A 22,103-nucleotide genomic window follows, 5' to 3' on the forward strand; every position below is an offset into this window, starting at 1 on the left:
AAGCCGCGGGTGGAAAGCTAGTTCTTTATATTTCGTAGAACATGTCCTTAATGTAACTCAAATCATTTAAAGATACGATGACAGCACTATTTTAATGATAGGTATGTTACTTACATCATTTATCATGACATACGTATTTTTTTAATTGGACTGAGAAACTTGAGTTTTTCCAGCCCTTTAACTAGTTTTCTTTCAAAACTATGCAAAAAATATTTCTTACTGATGAATTCTTACACTCACATTGTTGGACCGCATTCACTTTGCCTTTAATTATCACATTTCTTTGCAAAATTTATAATAATGTCTTCCGAAAATAGTTTTGTTTCAAAATTTTAGTTAAAATTTAGTAAAGTAGTTGCCATTATTTTTTCTCAGTTATAGTATAAAAATAGGTCTTTTTAGATTTTTGGTTGTTTGATTTGCCTTTTTATATTGTTGTGCTAAGTTATCAAATAAGTGTTGTAAAGGAAATATTCCCATTTGAGAATAGACCAAATATTTATGATGAAATAGTAAATAGTTGGGCCCGGGAGCCAGTAAGATTCTGTTTCATCATCTTGGTGGAACATTGTGCATTCTTATTTGCAACTTGGAAGGTTCTTTAGGAAATTATATTCCAGCTTACCTATCTTGTTCTCAATTTTATTAATTTTGAAATAGTTAGTATTTAGTTCAATAGATAATAATCAGATGAGTTACTTTCTGTATAACTAGGTACATATTTCAATACTGAATCAAAAAATATTGACAATATTTCAAATGTGTTTCTACTTGAAATACTTAATTATTGCGTGGACTTATTAAAGGCAGATATTAGTCAAACCGTACATACATCATATAAAAATACAATAAACTATGAAATATAATAATGTTACATTTATCTCTACATTTCAGACTAAAGCTACGAATATATCTAATAAATACCGACGAATTAGTCTCGTACATATTCATTCTTATCAAAATCTATACATTTTCATTGTTTTTGAATCTTCATATCACAGACTAATTTTAATTTTGTCAAATAGGTATGTCATTTCCTTATATTTTCATCCTGCTCTTTGATAGGTACATATTTCTTTTTTAGTTAGATTTAGTAGTGTTACCATTTTTTTAGAATCTTTGGCACTATATTATTTGTTACACTTGATATAAGTTTAGTCGTCGTCTAAAAGACGAGAAAAGCTACATACAGATCTTAAGTAGGTAAGTAAATATTTCTTTTCGGTTACTGTGTTTTCTATGAGGCAGAGGTGAACTAACCTTTTCAATGGATGATATCTGTTTTTCTCTTTACATTCATAGTCTTTGACCATTAAATATTTTACTATCGGAGCGGGTAATCTAGTTGTAGTTTTGGTCATTCATGTGTGATCGATCAGGTAAAACGACCACTAAATTATGTAGTGGACTATCATACTCGAACACGAAAATTATTTACCTAATGTTTTACAGAAAAGGCAATGTTTCTCCTAATACCGCCATAACTTTATACAACCTTATGTTGCATTAATATCAAGAGCACACCTTAATTACTTTTTAAGCCATTTCAAAATGGTGGCACTGTCTCGACTGCCAATCCTTGGCTTCATTGAACGCGTTAAATATGTCGTGTTACATTTTAATGGTTACAAAGTGGAGTAGTTAGGCGCCTGCGCGGTTTGACCGCAGCAGGCGCAGGGCAGTCAGCGCGCAGGAGACCTCCGAGCCACTCTGAGCAGCACTGGGCCAGCGCGTACGTCCTTGAATAGCCTGATGGCCTCACCGTGTGTCAGGCCTGCAGTGCCACGACCGTTCACTGACACGATCTCGTCACCTGAAATTGATTAAGACTTTTGTTAAATGGGTTCCTAAATAGTTTTCAAGCAGCTCTTGATTTATTACGATTAGTTAACTAAGTTATACCTCTGTACATCTTTCAACAGAAAAGTCTAGTTCAATATTATTTATTTAAAACTTGTATGTATTTAAACTGTACATAATAAGGCGGACTTAATGCAATATTACGAGTAAAGTTTTACAAACGTGTAACTTAAAAAAATTACAATGTTATTCATATGAATATCCAATGGATATTAAATAAAATAAATAGTATGTTTAAAATTGGTAAGAAACGAAAATGATCGGTGCAATGTGAAAAGCTCCTGAAAAGTTGTTGTAATTAATAGGTAAGTCAATTACGACTACCTTTTATTGTTGTTGCATCAGTTTTTATTGTTTCATACTCATGTCATTAAATTTAATGTGCAACACCATAACTCGTACGTTCTACCATGGTGAAAGGTAACTTAAACGTAAACGTAAGAAGGCTAACAATGCCGTAAACAATTTAATCGAGCTATTTATCTACTGCGAAATTTGGAACACCATTCGCTGTGTCGATTAGCAAATGTGACATAATGTAACCTTTATGACATATTAATAGCACAAGGGCAGGTGCTACGGTTTGACCTGCGCCGGCTTGCAGCTGCGCGTAACCGCCTTCGAGGAATTTCGCTGCACCTTTCTATCATTAGCGTGCTTGAAAATGCAACTATTGAATAATAAAATATACACAAAGGATCGTTTTAAGATAAAATTGGTCATGAGATGGATAACGGGACTGGTGGAAAGCTGATTGGTTAAATATTCATGCAATTTAAACATTTACCGTTATGCAATTTAATTACTATAAATAAATTATAATTTTTTAAGGTGAGTGTTACCTTCTCTCAGTAATCCTGATTCAGCTGCCTGCCCATTGTTGAATATAGTCTTTACGAAGATGCCCATGTCACCTCGTGGAGAATCGCGTCCTCCAACTATGCTGAACCCAAGCCCCTTGCCGCCAGCTGACTTAGTAAATCGAACCTGAAACGTAAATATTGCACGTTAGTTAGATTATTCCTGTCTATACAGTAGCTTTCATTGTTCTCAGAAACTTTTTCGAATAAAAAGTTAAAGAAGTGTTAGGTGCATCACGAAGCGTAACATAACTAGCAATTACCTCAAACGTGTGAGAGTCTCTCGGCTCAGGTGCCGGGGGTCGCTTATTCTGGGTCGTTGACGGCGGCGCAGGCGGCGGTCGTGCAGATCTTGGCGTTGCACTCACGCGAAGCTCCGCTACACAGTTGCGTAACTGTTGCATCGGCTCCTGTCGAGCCTGCACGCGAGGTAGTCGGTACGGCTCTTCCCACAGCCGCTGCGACGCTTCTGATGAAAGGCGGCTGTAACCATTTCTATAAACTGGCACATCTAACTCTACGTTCTCACTATACGGCCTCCTGCTCCTCCCTTCGCTGCTATTCTTCCTCCTTTCAGGGACGTATGTGAAATCAACAACGTCTCTACTTTCATCTTCTTGATTTATCAAAGGCGTCCGCTCCCTAGGCGCAGGAGAACCTTTATTCGCTCTGTAGACGTTTGGGGAGCTACATCGCCTCCTCAATGTTGCAGATTGTCGAGGTGGAGAAGGTGATGCTGGCTGTCGGACAGCTGTCGGGCTAGGAACATAGAATGTAGCTGGCTGCTGCTGGGGCGGTGCTAGCACGTCGTGCGCTGATAACGCTCGCCTCCTCAGCCCTCCACCTAGTTTTCCGAGGGCTCTTAATAAATCAGGTGCACCACTGGTAACGCGGAGGGATGCTGTCGTGTATACTTTTCCTCGGTGTCTGAAAGACAGTTTCGACGGTGGGGCGGGGGAGCAGTGGGGTGGTGGTCTAGGCGGCGAAGGCGAGCATCGTACAGGGCTCGGTTCACGGTTTCCCGAACCAGGGCGTAATCTGGAACATCTGCGCCGTAGTTTCCTCCATCTTTGTGACAGGTTTGCGTTCCAGCTGTCCTCTGAAATAGATAAGATAAATGTTTTAGTCATCGGAACCTGCGGGGTAATTCAAATGCATTTGTCGACAGTAGAAATCGTCTATCAAATAATTTTCTAGTAATCAATTTTGAACTGATTGTCAAGGTAATACAGTTGAAAATTGAATATCAAAGCCAGACGATTCCTAATGTCATTCTGCCGATAGTAGATGCCAAATTTCCAATATCGCGTACGAAGACGGAGAACTTTGTCAATATAGTGGTCTATAAGGGTCATAATTAGAAAGAAAGAAAGAAAGAAAGAATTAGTGGATACCGACGATTTTCGCGCTGTCATCTCAACGACTGCCCACCTGTATTTTTTACTACGAGTAATATTGTAAATGCTTAAGTGATTCTTGCTGTCTATTACTTTAATCGTAATCATCATTAACTATTCAGCAACAGGACGTCCACTGCTGCTGAATATAGGCCTGCCCCGATGATTGCAGATTAGATGATAGCCACTTGGAAGCGGCTTGCATCCAGCGGCTGCTAACCTGAGGTTTATTACTTTATAATGGGATTTGTAAAGGATTTTTTTAGATTTTGTGATCAGTGCTTGGATTGTGCCACAAAAAGCAGTGAAGCCGCAAGCAGAAGCCGGTATGAAAATGTGACTTGAGAACCAGGCTTGTATGACTAACATTTGTTTGTCATCGACAACTACATAAGCAAACACTTCCTACCTTTCTTGTTAGTGTCCGCATCGGAGGCGTAGTCGTGTGTGCGGGCGGGCGGCGCGGGCGGGGACGCGGGCGCGGCGAAGCTGTGCCTCAGCGGCGTCATGCGCAGGAGTCGCGGCCGGTCGCCGCCGCCGCGCGAGCCCCATGCTGGCGCACCCATCTTTTAGGACCTGGAATGATGAAAATTGCATTTGTAACTTTAAGCTGCCATTACTTTCGATGTTTCGATGACTCTTTTATAATGCGTACATCTAGGGACTGGAATTCGTTGCCTGCTGCTGTCTTTCCCGAAGACTATAATCCGGGCCTTTTCAAGGCGAGAGTGAATACTTAGGCACTTACCTACAGGGCAGATATGTACCATCCTAGACTGCATCCCACTTAACATCAGTTGCGATTGTGGTCAAATACCTGCCTTGTTATGCATAAAAAAATACTTATTTTAAAAATGTTTAATCTTTTGTTAGTAAATCTTTATAATTCTTGAGTACAGACGACATCATAATATCAGACTATACACCTACATTGCTTTACTGTATTGCAATGCAATGTCACACCCATTGCGACTCAATAAAGTTCCACAAGATAACTATAATATTTCGATGTGCCGTATCGTCCGTAGATAAGGCGAACTTTTTCTCTGCTGGTTCACTTTAGGACTAAAAGCAGAAAAAAATCTCTTGGCAGCTATTACCAGTAAAGGGTAGAGCATCACTCAATAGTTTTAGTATCAGCAAGGCACTTATGTAGGACATACATAATATTACAGCTGCCGTTCAAGAATGCGTAGTTATAAAAATACTCTTGATCTATCGTTTAATTATTTTAACTACAAATCAGTTAGTAGGTAACCGGAATAACCCAATTGTGGTAACAAATTATTCTATCTACCGTAATAAGTTATATAACGTGCCACAGCAGTTTTTAAATAATATTTACGAGAGACAGCCAATAAACACAATTAATTACAAAATTTATAACCCCTAGTATAGCGATTTGTGGAATAATTAATTTAAAAGGAGGACACAGTTAAAGTGTTTTTTATTTAACTGGTTTTAACGAACCTATCATTATTATTTCAGGAAGTGTTAATGAACCTATTAAATGTATTTCTTCAAGTTAATTGTGGCTACTTCTTCCAATTAATAAGCCTACTACAAGGTACGATGATAGGTAATATGTATTATGTTATTGAAAATTATATACATAGTGCCTTCGAATGTAGGTGTCTAAGCTGTGATATTAGAAATAATGATTTAATATGCCTAGTTATTTTTATAATTAAAAACCGACTGGGCAATGATTAATAAATTCCTTAACATCCACATCGTTAAAATAATATAGAGTAAGTATTCTAGTTTTATATTACCAATTATGAGTACCTACGTACCTACTTGATGGTATATTTAGATACAACTGAATTAATGAATGCTCATATCCTTCGAGCCGTTTAATCTACTTTTCTAAGTCAAAGTGGGCAATGGGAGTTAGGGCACAGAAAAACTAGAGCAGACTATCTTCATAGTGAAGACAGTCTCGAGATAAGACAATACTTACATACTGGTAAGTAAACTTTAACTATACTTAAACGTAATGAATTCTATTAACTTTAAAATAAAAGAAAATAATTAACATAAAACCAAATTCAATTAAGTAAGTCTTCTGTTTTGATAGCCTACTCCTGCGTCATTAAGCTTAAGTGCTAATTACTACCTAAGCAATGAAGTCAGAAGTAAATAATTAATTAGGTATTGTGAGAGTGTTCAGCATCTACTGGCTGTATTTATTGAACTATAGACTTCCATGTATAGAGTACAAACAGTGGCCACGTTTTGCCTCCCACACGGCGTGGGCTTAGGTCGGCAAATAACCAACGTCTTTTTGGGCGGGCTTTTAATGCATTGCTTTAACCTACCAGCCACTATGTAAGGTTAAGAGGGTCCTTATACATCGTATAAGTCATATATTTTTTTACTGCAGGTCGTTACTTTTTATTTGAATGGTGGTTTTAATGCCAATCATGAGTCAAGGTCGGAATATAAGTTCGATGAACAAAAAATCAAGACAGTGTTGTTTTAGATTCTAATCAGTAAATACCTTGTGGTATTGTGTAATTGTATGTAGGTATGATGTTGTTTTAGAAGTCAGTATATTAATAATGTAGTCTACACTTTTAGATAAATCTGAAAATCCTCTTGAATAATACTAACCGTAGGATCACCACTTCTGGCAGTGCAATTATTACGTATTAATAATTACTTAGGTATTAAGAAATATTATTTACTACAAATTATTATGGTAACAAATTCTTACTGGCGCTTGTCTACGGGCGCATGAGCGCGCTCTGTCTGTACCGTTGCGGATATCCGCCCGAGCGTGTGATTCGCATCGCTCATACTAAGTACTATATAGAGGTTAGCACATCAAGATAAACTTAGTTGCATCTTGTGCAGTTGTAATAGGCGCTATTTTGCAACAGCAAGTAACAGTCTGATGTGCTTCCCACTGTACTATGCAAGAACTACATGTAGGCACCCTTTCTTATCGATTTTTACGCCTGTTAAAAAACTCAAACGCTCGCGTGCGCGCGCGCATACTGTAAGGTATCGAACCATTTAATAGTTTTAACTCGTAATTTCTTGAATAGCCAGTTTGTTGCGGTCTTGACACGAATCACCATAAGTTCATTTGATAGGTAGGTCCAGCTAACGACGGAGGCTATGGGGGTAATGAATGGTTATTAATATCGTTTGGAGCGTGGATGTAGACCGCAGCGACGTTAATCTCTCAGGAGCCGCTAAGCTGGTGCGGATAGGGTTACATGGTTTCGGGTTTCTAAATGGACAGTCGGTTAATTTATGTTGTTGGGGTGAACTTTTAAATTGTTTTTGACAGATAATTTAGTTTTAACGAAAGATTAATGGAATAGATCAGAAGAATACACTTTTATTCCTTTAACCTTTTACCTACAGGAGGCACCTATAGTTGCCAAGTCAAAAGTCACTTCTCAATACGGGTGGCATCTATTGTTATTTTGGCAAAGCCAATACTAAATCACGGTTTACGACAAAAAAACAATAAAATTGCAAATTAAGTGTAAAATGCGCTTGTAATTATGAAACTACATTAGTTGCAGAATATAATATTCCATTCAATATCGTAAGTCTCATACTTTTTAAAATATCTTGATGTAAAGTGGAGCAAACAATTTTATAGGTTAAAATACCCCGTATTGAGAGGCGACTTTGAGTTTCCAAGGGCCCGTAGGTAAAGGGTTTTTGTTTCAAAAATTGATTCAAAATAAAGTAGGGTTTTCTTCTATCAGAAACTGTCATAGCTTTTGGTAATTAATTCTTGTAATAAATATAAAAATACGTTTATGAACATAATTTATTCTGGACATATTATATTTTTCACCATGAAAATTTTACACTTCGCTAAATAAAATCTAAATTCCTTTCATCTTGTGTTCTAATGATGTGATGACTGAAGCAATATCTCCATAAAACTAACATAAAAAAGTAAATACATGGTCACCCTAAAAGTGGACACGAGCAGTAATTAAATTCCGAGACCCTCCGTAGAGGGTGAGTTTATTGCTGATAGACGAGTCTGTGGTCAGACGAAAACATGAGGACATTTTGTTTGTCCCCAAATCGTCCGCATCCGATCTCACTAAATGAGTTTGGTTTAGCAATTCGATTTAGATTAGGAAAGTCGTTGAGAAACACCTACTAGCTGACCCGGCGAACTTAAACAATAGGTATAGGTAATTTTGTAAGTAATTACAAATAATTGAATTGCAGTGGAATATTAATTATTTATTAGGTCAATGCAAGTAACTTGGGTAAAATAATTAATTAATCTGGTAGGTAAGTAGAATAATATTTAATTGTCACTAACTATTAAAGCCAAAACAGTGTACCTACCATGAGTTTACGATAAGTGTGCTCGCTAGCGAGTACGTCAAAAATCTCTATGAAGATTTTGTTTCTTGAAAGTAGCCGCTAGGGGCGCTGAACAATATGTCATACAAGTAATGTCATTTTTTTACGCAGTCGCTAGCGAGCACACCTAACGTAAACTCATGGTAAGCACACTGAAATGCTAAGTAGAGTTGTTCACAGCACCCAAATATAAACAAACACGTTAATTATTGTGCCTTATTTGGCACTTAAACAATAAGATGTCGACATCTATTATACTCAATTCCAAATTATATTTTTTGGGTGGCCGTCATCATTCATACCATAAAAATTAAACAAAAAAATGATGTACCTATAGCTTTTTGCAGACATGGACCACTTTCACTTAGCCTTCCTACCTACGTATTTAAAAATATATTTGTGTTATGACTCGTGAGTCATTGTCGATATTTTTCATAACTAGGTTATAGATAGGTACCTAATTGGGTTTGATACTAAAATCATTGTTTTGGAATTTAGGTAACAAACAAAACTCTTTCATACGTCTACCCCAGTGCAGAGTTATAGAGGCGGCCCAACATTTTATCATCATTGTCAGCCTCGTTTTGGATAATAGGTACTCTATTGTATTTGTATATAAATAGGTATGCACTGCCTAGTTGTAAGAACATACCTATTCATAAAATTAAAATCCACATTGTTGTGCTGCCGCGGAAGTGGCACTGGCTCATCTAGCTGTTAAATCGGAGGTGCCATTAATTTTCAGCGAGAGTCCCGTTGCGGCCGAATTTGGCTTCGACTTTGGTCACTGCTCTTCCGGTGCTGCGTCGGCGCAGGCCAACAAACTGTCGCTACGGTCTAGGAAAATCGTTGTGTTTTAGGCTATTTTGGAAGGTTGTTTTTTGAATGGACTTGTAATTAAACGACAATATAAAGTCTGATAAAGATTATGTTTTTTGAACCAGTGGTAACAGAGTAATAAGAAAAAGAAAAATTGTATTGTAAAAATTAGTGCTGAATTTTGTTGGTTACATAAAACACTGCAACTTCATGATGTTTGTTATTATTATTGAAATCGGAGTCTAAAGTAGTCGAAAAATAATGATAATAAATGATATTTTTTTAAGAGTGATATATTAAGTCGTTTTTGTCACTTTAAAAGAAAGTGATGTAAAATTCTTGTTCCTACATGTATATCAATTGGAAAGCGCATTGAATGAGACAGGTTGTACTCCCACGTATCAAAAATAATTCTCTTAATTAATTACATGTATAAGGTGTAAAAAGCAGTGATATCACAATAATTATGTTGTACTCACTTCCTAGAAAAAGCAGTTAGAAGATCTTCCTGATAGTTGATGATGCTTCTAAACAAAAAAGCGCAAAAAAATGTGAACTTTTATGAAACTTTGTAATAAATAAAATGTGTTTCTCTTATTCCAATGTATTTTTATCCCTGCACTTGGCATATGTTCCCCAAAGTCCAATATGTTGCGATAATATCAAAAGCCGAAACAACAATTGTGAAGGGTGCATTGATTGTTCACAGCGCGCCGCTTTCAGCTCAAGTGGATACCGATCGCTTGGTATGATCAACCATATTGATTTATTAAAAAATGGTCCACGATATTTTGGACCTTACTGCCGCAAATACAGAGTAGTCGTTGCAAAAAATGGTTCAAATGGGGCAGCTATTAGGCCCAAAACCATTAGCCGTTAGTGGCCCTTCTCATGGAAATTCAAGAGCTGCGGCAAAATAAAAGGACGTGAAGTGGCAAAAAATGCACCATGTATCCGTTACTGATAGTCCAATTAAGAACTTCAAGTAGGACACTTGGCCACTCACGAGGGAACTGTCCGTAGATACTGCACGTTTCCCGGATATCGGGAGATTCAATTATCTTCAACTAGAAGATAGTCTCAAGTTGTCTGGCTTGGTAGAGCAGCATAGCAAAGTTATCAAGATTAACGGCAATACTAACCCCAAGGCGAAAGATCCAAACAGGTGCAGTGAAAAAATTATCTTGCCTACCTGACTCTACAACAATACGCAGCTACTATAACTTTATTTATCTTTAATGGGGTGTGAAATAATCTTCCTTTTTTGTTTATGAGAGAATTCTTGAGAGGTAGAAGTCTTCGTTGTTTTTTAAACATCTTTCATGTTAAAGTAGAGCTTGTTGGGTCATAATTAATTGGACCGCAGACCACCATGTGCACTAACTACGAGCAGTAAGCCACAAGATTACGCAATCTTAGTCATTGTGGTCAGCCGTTTAGTCGCGTTCCTCATCACGCAACGACCGTATGCTTATGCTTAGACGGAGTGCATTATTAAGGAATTTATGGCGTGAATTGTAACGGGTTCGTGCCCATGTTGCGCCCACACTTATTAACGAAACCGAGATTTATGCGTAACTGCGCGAGCGATAGTGGTACAATAGGCCTTATGGAATGTGACCCATGTCTCGCTCAGACTACATTATGTTAGGCTAGTGCCTTGAACTGTACAGAGGCAGGACCCGGTAGAGCTGTTACGGTATGTGAACGCCAAATTAAAAACAATACCCAGATGTTAAAGTAATTTAATTAGTAACAAATCTTGAGCAAATAATGACCAAGAGAAAAAATAAGAAGTTGTACCAATATCATAGAGCGTTACAACAATCGAGGATCTGAAACTATGCTTCATCTATCAACTCAATATTATTAGTATTTACATCGATCATGAACCATGCAAGCCAATTACCCTCATGACCCTATGAAAATGTTACGGTGAGATTACAAAGAGATCTTCAGTTGAAATAAGTATTTTCGCAATTTAATTTATATAAAACATAAAACAGGTTTCTAATCGATTATAAATTCTAGAACAACTGTTTCTATGTGTAAATAAACATGATTGGAGCATACATACATGACATACATAAGAGCAGTCGTTTAAAGTAATTAAAGTGCTAATAGGTAATTTAACTCGTAGAAAATGAGTTACTTTTGATATCAGAATTTTAATTAAAAATTATCTCCAAAACTTTAAATACTCTTTTAGGCTGAATTCGACCAAACAAGAGTGAATATTTAATCAGAATAAATCGTCAGTTTTGACATATTTCCCATACTGAAACTGTCAATGTGCCAGTTATACCTGGAGTTATTCTCGGATAAAAGTTTGGACGAATCGGGCCTTAATAGTACCTACATATGGCCACTATCACTATGTGTAACACCATAGCACTTCTAAAATATTCCAGTAAGTCACAAATAGGCGAAACGAAAGTGACCGATTGTGTGGTCCGTTTTTAGCGCACTCTATTGTAATAACTTCAAGCTTTGAAGCGATCATTGTTTAGTTCTAAACAATTTGGATGCTCGATAATGGTGTTATTTCTACTTTCGTGAAACAAGTAGGACGAGTACGGTACCAGCCATCATGGCAAATCTCAGTTGATAATACTGTTTGCCAGCGAATTAACGAATGCCGCGTTCTAGATCTTAGCTCATCGAACGAATCTGGGAAACCGTTTTGCTGTTGCTATTATGATGTCAAACCTCCTTTATTATATTTTTTCCCAAGAGAAATTGCCTGCTCTGGTTCTATTATTCTGTAAAAGCATCGTTCGTTAAAGGCATTTTTTTATATTAATGTAAGTTTATCAGAACGCAAGAAATAATTGTTGTAAGATTTTGAAATAATTGCTTTTAAGGAAAATCAGCCTCAGACAGTCTAGTTTAATAGCACTTCTTATATTTTATTTGTATGACCTTTAGTTTATGTCCATAGCAGTTCTTATTAGCTTCTGGTTTATAAATAGCTATTGTTTGAAACTTATGAACTCATATATTTACATTAGGTCGAGTTTACGTTCCAGCAATTTATTTAGGTACCGAAAACAATATGAGAACAATGGCTAAAGTAGTCGTGTAGAAATTCCTTATGCCGAAGCATGACGTAATCGTTGGCAAGCGTTTCTTCAATAAAATTACTTGGTGACTATTATTATAATTCGTTAGTTATATATTACTAGATAATATTATTCGTACAATAACAATTCATACTTCATTTGTATACTCATAACTCTACCTTGGCTAAGGTAGGTTACATCTTTATTGAAATCAAAAGAAGTTTCCATCAAGTTTCAGACAATAGCATTTCCAAAACGTTAACTCTCTTATTAAAATAATTAGAAGGAAGATTTAGTTATGGCTTATGATAAGATTTGAACGGTATTTTTGGAGAATCTGACGTCATAGTGGATAATCGTTATAAATATCTTTTTAATGCATCGTTGATTGAATTAACAACATTAACGTGATCGTTTAATTCTGCAGCTAGTGTTTAAGTTCTAACATAACTGCAGAGTAAGGTGGTAATTTCATAGTAATAACGCCATTAAAGACCGCAAATAAAATGGTGGGTAACTGATGGATGATTGACGGAGCCGAGTATCGCCACGCGATGTCGTATGTGGGACACCATTCAAGGTTTCGCAACAGTAAAAGTACGTAATATGGAATTCTTCATGCTTAAACATGATAAACACTGGACACGTGAATCTTATAAAGAAGCCGACGTAATAGTCATGGAGTATATGATTCTACAAGCCTAGTTTTAAGTTAAACTTTAAGGCTGAGTTTCACCACCTTACTTTGACCGTAACTATAACGATAACAGGTGCTTTTTGTATGGAGTTTGACAGATTTTTAACGTTTGGCAAAGTTAAAGTAAGATGGTGCAACCTAGCCTAAATATGACCTAATAAACTTCATAATCCTTCTTTTACTGTATTAATAATTCAGAATCCCGTTAGAGTACTACCACTTAACTGTCTGAAAGGTTTAATTTAAAGTAAGTTACGAGAGAAACGGTTGACCAGAAGTGTTTTATCTATCTGCTGTGCTTCCTCACATGCCGGTCCGTTAGTCAAAGACGGCATTGTCTCGTCTTCATTATGTGGCGTGGGAGACCCGGAATACACATCGTTGTTAGCATTTAATACACTATGTACCTTCTCAGACATAGATCAGATACATTAACCATACTTACAGTTAGATCAAGTCTTATTGTTATTTTGAAATCTATAAAGTCTAAAGCTGAGTTGCACCATCTAACTTTAACTTTGACAGACGTCAAGTCTAACTCCATACAAAAAGCACCGATGGTAGTTATTGTTACGGTTAAAATAAGCTGGTGCAACTCAGCCTAAGAAGTTTGCTGCCGTAAGGACCGTTTTCTACCAAAATGGAGACGAGACAACAGAAAACGAAATGCGTTATGCGTTAAACAAACCATTGAATCTCGGTATTTTATTAATATTGTCAAGAGTAAATTAACAATATCCTACTGGTAGGAAGCTGTGATGGAAAATGGTCCTAAGTCTTTTCAAAAAGGAGAGCTCTGCGGGTGGACTAGCTCCTATATTATTATTTTTTTAAATTGCATTAATACAACTGGACTTAGTCAAAACATTATTATAGTATGATTGAAAACTAGATATATCAAGTCTGCAGCACGACATACGATAAGTGATACAATTGAACTAAAACGTGATAGGTTGTGAGTCGAAATAAATACACTGTCAGGCGAGCAAGCTGGATTAACATGACAGATCAAGGACTTTTAATATATCTATCGAAGCACGAATGAAAGGAAATGTCTCAGATGAGAATCAAATCTCTGACCTTTTGCTATGCGGGTGACTAAAATCTTCGTAAGCTCAGTGCTGCTAAGTAGGTAATTAGTTTTACCAGCTATTTCATGTTATATTTTTAATGTTATTAACGGCTTTTTAAGTCTTTACTGTACTTTGGAAAAGCTGACTTTCTTTGCTTAAGAAATGTGAAAGTATAATTTAAGTTTGGGTCCATTCCAGCGAGTAATAATCATAAATTCGTTGCAAATAAACATGGGTCAACTCTACATATCCTGATAATTTGTCATTAAAAGAATCGAAACAGTGCTTTTAGCTGTTTTGCTCACCTGGAAACATCATATTGCTACAGCAATACAATTTCTAGAATAGGTAACTACCTAAATAATTCTAAGATTCCACTTGGTAATGTAATGAACTTCGAAGGAGGTCTCTGCCTTGCGTAAAGTACGCCATAAGTAGGCTTAGCACATTAATAATTCTGTTACTTTAGTAAGCAATTAGAAAATATTATGAGGTAGCAATCATAGTTCATAGGTTAACGGATGTGATCTAACGTATGGAGTTCTCTGTTCAATATTCACATCACCTACTTTCTACCCCCAGTTAAGCGTCATTGGCATTGCCAAGCTTTCCACAATGAGAAAAGCATGTACAAAACTTAGTAGTCAGTAGGTGTTCTCAGTATGTTTAATCCTGTCTACATATTCGCACTTCAAAGGCGACCGTTTAAATTCTTACTTTCGTTTATCGGAACCTGTTTTTAATTTACCACGAAGAAGTCTTTTGAACAAACCGCTTTTTTGGCAGAACTTATCTGAATTCTAGAATTCTCTACCACAATATTTATAGAATTACATCTATATAGATAAAGTTTCAATAAATAAGTATATAATAATGTTACTTATTTATTTAATCGAATACAAGTAAGGTAGGTATACAAGAATGTTATTTTTATGGAACAAGCCAGTTACGATGCCAATCCCAGTTTCTGGTTTAAAATGATTTTTATTGCTATTCATTCGATTAAAGTAGGTATATATATACCCGCCCATCTTGATATGGCATTGCTTCTAATCCGAAAAGCCCACTCTTCTTCCATGTATGTATAGTATGTATTGTGTCTTTGGTAATGACCTTAGCCGGCCTTTTTTGGAATTACAAGGGGCAGCCCAAACCTCTGAGAAATAACGTTTGGTTCAAGATTTAATCAGTTCGAAGTATTTTCTTTGTTATATTATAAGCTTAGTTATAAGTGGGATAATATTTGTTAATTATTTCATAATTGCAATTATATTTAGTTACAATAGTAGTTAGCTGGAGTAATCTAACAATAGTTTTGTAATGTTTAAAACGGTAATAAGTATTATTATCATTGTTCACAGCACGACCCCGAAACAGCTGCCTCATTTTATTTAATTGTTTTTTAACTTGTCTGATAGTGTATATCGTAGGATCTAATTCCCTAAAATTTGCACAACAATGAGTTTCATAACAATGAATCGGATTAATCGTCTAATGGATTGATGCAAGTAACAATAGTTCCGCGGTATGCATACTGTATAGGTAATAAAGCGAGGGTGTGGGATGAATGTACGACGTTGCCTGTGTCTGCAAAGTTATGAGAACAGTGGGTTAGACAAATATGATCCTTATTTTATTTGGTATAAGATGTCTGGAAAAATTTTGGTGTTGTGGTGCATCAGTCTGCCGGAGTGTGGCGAGCGAGGGTGCACGCCGAGGGGAAGTGAACCCTCGATCGCTGCAACGTTGCAAACGATGCTTTTTTCAACATTTACTTATCACCTTTCCAGATGACTAACTACACAATTACAAATTAAAATCGCGAATGTAATTAGATCACGCCTCTAAAGATATGTTGTTATCATTTCAACCGACTTGCATTTACAACCTAAGTACTCGATAAATGTAGAGCGATATTACAACGGCAAAGAAGTAGTAAATATTACTTAATTTATTTTATTTATTTAGCCAGTGATCAGTATTATGTAATAAATTTTCACACTGAAAAATATTTTTTATTCTCATCAACAATACATTCGGAATTGTATGTAAGGTAGAGTCAAAGTTTTTCAGAGCTATAAATCAGGCTTAATTTTTTTATTTACGAGTAAGTAAACTTCCGGTGTAGTTAATTAAATAAATAAAATAGAAATTAAATTGTTGGTCAATTAATTTTAAAACCAGTTAGTTTTGATAGTTAACTACCTGTAAAACAGTGGATCAATTCATCTTTCTGAATATGCAATCGGCTAGCACTTTAGTTCAAAAGTCACGAGCATCTCAGTTTTGGCAATTATCCTTTCACTTCAAATGCACGCACGTATCTTCACCGACTGCACCAAGTTCACAATATCGATCGCGAAGTAACGAATGCACACTCGATCGCTGCCGGCGCGAGCTGCGGCGCACGTTCGGCTCTAGCGAATGTCGAATTAATACTAACATAACCTCAAAATTACGCGCGCTCCGCTCAAGAAATTGTTTATGCTGTCTGTACAACCGTAAATAGGGTTCAGCTGTAAACAGGACAGAAATACAAAAACCCAGTCGAGAGACAAGGACAGAGAAACGTCAAAGGTGCTTGTGGGGCTGACTACAATAAGTTTCTCGTTGACGCGGACGGCGCGACGTCAACAGACGTTACAAATTAAAAACAAAAAACTTGTTTTATTTACAAACCTATCTCGTACAGGTTCCGATAGGAACTAGCTGTTGGATAAGAGTGGAATGTGTTGGAATTTGGAGGTAATAATGTTAATAAATTAATACGCTACAGCAAATGCATGTTCCACACGTTCCACATAAACTTTTGAGATAAGACCATGACTACACGTGCTGCGAATTGGTTACAGTTCAGATGAACCTGCTTATCGGACCGATAACCAATTTTAGTTACAGTAAAATTTGTTTGACAAGTGAATATTTACTTTTCAGTATAGTAATGTGCCGTTGTGAGTAAAAAAAAATAATCTTAAACTTTCGATACACATTCCTATCACATATTATGAAGAAAGATAAAAAGCTTCTTTTACTGGCATTAGTTTTGTACCTGCGCAACGTCTCCCCGGGGTCCTTCTCCCAATACAAACCATTGAAGCGTGAAGAATGAATGATTTTAAACTGCCGCTTACAAAAAACCTGCTTTAAATTCTCACCACTTCAGTGTCAATGTGTAGTGGTTTCTAATATTGTTCTGCTCCTTTTGTTAAATGCTTTTGTCACAGACCTTTTTATGTGTATTGATTGTGTTATCAATTTTGGTGTTATGTTATTTCATTTTTAATCACGAGAGAAAGTTTTAAATCAGTAAAATTTCTATTTCACACTCTCCGCAAAATGAAATGTCTGTTTATAGAGCTTTGAGAATATTCTTAAAATGTCTTTGAATCTCGATAGTAAAGTCCAATGTGTTGTTACATCTTCAATTACCCGTTTGAATTACGGGCAACGTGTCGCCTCTGGCGCCGCCGTCATCAACTTGAAGAAATCTCTAAAATTATTATAATTATGAAATTGTTCATAGCAATAGTTGTGTATGGCACGTACTCGTACTGAGCGTCTCGTGGCTTCATAAGTGTTCTCACACATACCGATTCCAAATACTTTCCACTCTGTCATCTCTTCAATTAGCATGGCCGGGCAGGGCTTGTGTAAACTAATATCTATCTCACGTTTATAATCATCAGTTGTGGCGTCCCCAGTTAACAGCCTCTCGTCGCTAACGAACTCAATGAGAGGGCTCGTTGTCCAGTATAGGGTTACCATTCATCCAAAATTGTCTGGACTCAACGTACGTTGACGGCCTTTTTGCCTTGCTGAAAAGTACACACTTGATTTTCATTGATACGCTTGACTAAAGAGTACACGTAACTTATAGTTGTGACTGAAACAGCATGTTTTTCTGGAATACGAATATTTTTGACAGGGTGTAACTTTCATAGATGGTAACCCTAAACGAGTAGTAATAGCAGTAATAGGGCGCATCATTTTTAACAGATTCCTCGCTTGCATGCCGTAACGGCCATTTGCCTTTTCATTAGTGCAATTTGTAAATCAATGCTTACATAACGTGCTTCAGTAAGACCAATAGGTAATAATAGTTGCAGACGAATTACGATTTTTGTAAAAGTTAATATGAAATCTCTGCAAGAAATTGCCTCCTCATACAATCAATTTTTTTTACATAAATTAGTTATTAGATAATAGACACGCCTGAGTAAATATGTGTAGCTAAACTAGATGTAATATTCACTTGAGAAGATACATTTTTCATGAACTGGTCTTATTACTTTTTTAACTAATTCAAGTTGTATATCATAAAAAGTAATGAGCTAGTTAGTCTCAGGGGCCTGCTTTCCAGAAACTGACTCTTGAATTGTCTTGGATTTGTTGTGTTAGCGCTGAAATTGCGTGTTTTGATTTATTGTTTTGTGATTTAAATATCTCAAACGAAGGTCTTTGGAGAGTGGGAGAGCTCACCCACGCCCGCACTTTGATGCGGAGTGTGCAAGGCTGGCTTGACCTTATAGTCTACTGCCATTTCTAAGAACTTATAAACCATCTTGTTAGTAATGAATTAATAATTTTTATTTTCATACAATAATTACTTTAATAAATAAAACATTATTTAGTACTGTTTAAGTACGAGTTGAATCTAAACTAATATTTAGTAGGTAATAAAATAGGTAAAGTTACGAACTGTAGGTTAGTTTGTTTGTAGGAAGTACTGTTTGGAACTACTGAACCGATTTTAAAAATCTTTTACCAGTAGAGAGCTACATTACCTGAGTAAAATAGGCTTCCTGAATTAGTATCTTCATGCGAAATTTTGAAATTCACGCGGCCGTAACTGCGTAAATGGTCACTTAAAGATAAAATTTGTCAGCGCATTTTCAAATATTGAAGAGACTGAAACCTAAAAGGTAAAAGCTTCAGGAAAAGTGTTTTAGGTTAGCAGGAATTGTCGCTAAGTTGGTAAAAATATTATTGGATCGTAATATTTGTCAAGCAAAGGTGAGCTTGGGGCTGGCTCGGCTAGCGGCGCGTGTTTCCTGCGCCCGGGCATGTCTGGAGGGCTGCGCACGCGCGCACGCGTCATGCGTAGAATTCCAATGGCGGCTAGTAAGCTTCTATACAGACCGCTTCCTTATTAGGTATATTCTTATACATTCTAATGAAAACTGTAGTTTAAAACGCTTTCTGCACCAATAATTTTTTATTTATTCATTTGGTACAGCTCTACATTTAGGTTAAGTTTAATAATAATTGTTTGAAGCGAAGCAGAAAATTTTTGCAGAAAATTATTACCTAAGTAATTAGTGCTTTAATTGTATTATTAACGCGGTGGTTAACAATGTGGACGTTGTATTTTATAGAAAGGGCTTTTATATAAAGAGCTTTTTACTTTTTCATTAATGCCTTTAAAGCCTAAAAAGCTCATTACATCCGTCTGTTATAAAATACATTTTAATATGATCATTTCTAATCTTGAGATTTATTTAGATTAAGAAAATGAAAGGCTGGGAAATTGTGTCATGTGTTACACATACATAATTATATAAGAGACAGTATTGCCGTATAAGCGTAACGAAGTCGTGACGATTAGATTTTATCACCCTGTATTATGTTGTGGTTTCGTGCCACGATCGGCCCGTGTGGGCGTTCATAACAATTTGTTTTCTTTGGGCCTTTTAACCGTTTTACGCATTTAAACCCGATAAATATAGGAAAATTAAAAGCAAAATATGCCTAGTAAAATTTTCGCTAACAACTTCTGACTATGCTTATTTAGTTATTTTCCAAAATACGTGTAAACTTTTATACCTAAGTTCTTGATATTTCTGCACTTACAAAGCTAAGTCTATTAATTTTGTTAACTTTAGTAATAATAACATGGTTGTTAGTTGGTAACATACATTACGTTTTTCGTACAAGAGTCATTTAAACTATACATACTCGTATGTTAAGATAAGTTATCTAAGTACATACTTGCCCAGCATCAGCCAACGGCTTGAAGGTAGTTTACAATACGCGTTAGCATTCAATAGCGGTATTTCTTACACCTATCGGGGCAACGTTCTGAGCGACATTCTATAGCGTAGACCCCTGCTTTGTTTTAATTCACAGTCGGTTGTTTTGGTTCCGGGCGGGTGCGTTGCTCGGAGCCGGTGTTCGTGAACAGGCATATGCGCCCCAATGTGCATAGTTTCTGATTGTATACTTTAGGCCACGTGCCTTATAAACAAAACACAATTAATTGCCTGCTTGTGTGTTGTCGGTAGAAAAAAGATTTTAACTGCATCAAAAAATTTACATATGTATTACACTTTTGTATTTTGTGCTGAAGAGCACGAATGTCAATAGGTAATAGGTAATTTCGAAAATGATCGCACAAAAAACCTTCATTTTTGTAACAAAGTAATTGTAGAGAATATTTCGCTTTCTCTTCCATTCTTAAGAAAAAATAGAACTTGCTTGAGGTATCATGAGAACTAAATCCAAAAGAGTTCCAAGTGTGCGTTGTCTGGCTATATTTTTAGAACGGCATTAACACTATAATGACACGCACAAAGTGTTACTTCAAAGAGTTCTTTATGTTACTCGAGCTTTCTGCAAACATTGAAGACATGAAAAGTATGGTGTCGACTCATAAGAACACTCGAACACCCACAGTCGTCCCGCTGAGATGGAGACTGGACAAAGGCCATCGAGTAAACATCTCCCGGTAAAAGTTCTACGAATTGGCACGCCCTTTAACATGCGCTCATTATTATTTTTTACATAATTAGTAATAAATCAGACATAGTTCGTCAAAGCTCTGGTTGCGGCTACGCTCTTGTGAATTTCCAAAAGCTACATCCTGAATAAGTAATTCAGTAGAGCGATGAAGCAGTGTAAGAAAGTCAGTTAAAATACATTATATTTGTCAGTTGTTTTTTTTTTTCATCAAGTTTACATATTAAATTAAGTTGAGTTATGAACAAACTATTTATGAATCATTCGATTTAAGAATTACCTACCTATGTTACATTTTTGTGTCTTCTGTTATAGGGATCATTTTCCTATGGAAAAGAAAGTTATTTTTAAAAGAGTAAGTTACGTTATGTTCATTTTCTTTAAACTAAGGTAGATCTTAAATACTATTATTGTGACATCATTAAAATTGTTGTAATGACTAGATTATATTTAAAAAATGTTGTTGCAGTTAATCGAATTGGTATTTAAACATTGGTACACCATGCTGTCCATGACATAAACTACTGAACTTATAATTTCGTGGCATTTCTGCAAATATATTGCGATGGGAAAAATCTTAATTTCGTTCACCTTTATAATGGAGTCATTTATAAATGTCTCGAGAAATACTCGTATTTACCTAATAATTACAGAGATTGTACAAGTAACGAAACTGTGTAATCAGTTTTAAGTGTAGAATATTTTTGGGAACTTTAGATGAATGGTCAATTTTATTATCAGTCAGTCATCAGGCCATGCACTTTTGTTACAAAATCGCAACTATAACTACTACATAAGCTGCTACAAGTTTATCTTGAAGTGTCCTAGTTTGAAAATCTATTGAAACAATTAAGATGACAAATATCAAATCAAACATACAAAATAAGTAAGTAAATAGCGTCTTCTCTCATCAAAGTTGCTAAACTTTGTATATTTTTAGCGCTCTCAAAAATGGCTAATGCTGTCGCCCTCCAATGGCCTTCTTCAATGTCATTGTCTTTGAAAAAGCAGTCGAGTTCATCCTTGCGAAAAAACGAGACAAACCAAAAGAAAAATGCTTAATTACTTGCTGTGAAACAATGCGTGTACTTAATTTGACGCCTAATTGAAGAAAGGTCAATGTTCCGCCGTGTCAATTGTGAAAAATTCTTGGTGCAGTTCTTGATATGTTTGTGTCAGCTTTATGTGTGTGTAAGCATTGTAACTACTCACGAAGTCGTAAGGTACAACCAGTCATGATGTGTACT

At 36.1% G+C, this 22,103-nt stretch overlaps 1 protein-coding gene across 1 annotated transcript; it reads right to left on the reverse strand.

Annotated features, from left to right (window-relative positions):
- Positions 1–26: 26 nt before the first annotated feature.
- Positions 27–16,541, reverse strand: LOC135071863 (serine/arginine repetitive matrix protein 1-like). The gene is made up of 5 exons (XM_063965711.1): positions 16,327–16,541; positions 4,527–4,693; positions 2,984–3,819; positions 2,703–2,847; positions 27–1,813 (listed from the first exon to the last, which is right to left on the reverse strand). The coding sequence occupies exons 2-5, from the start codon at positions 4,681–4,683 to the stop codon at positions 1,683–1,685; spliced, it is 1,269 nt and encodes a 422-aa protein (XP_063821781.1). The 5' UTR covers positions 4,684–4,693; positions 16,327–16,541; the 3' UTR covers positions 27–1,682.
- Positions 16,542–22,103: the final 5,562 nt, after the last annotated feature.

Source organism: Ostrinia nubilalis, chromosome 1 (assembly GCF_963855985.1).
Source record: "Ostrinia nubilalis chromosome 1, ilOstNubi1.1, whole genome shotgun sequence".
Taxonomy (NCBI): Eukaryota; Metazoa; Arthropoda; class Insecta; order Lepidoptera; family Crambidae; genus Ostrinia; species Ostrinia nubilalis.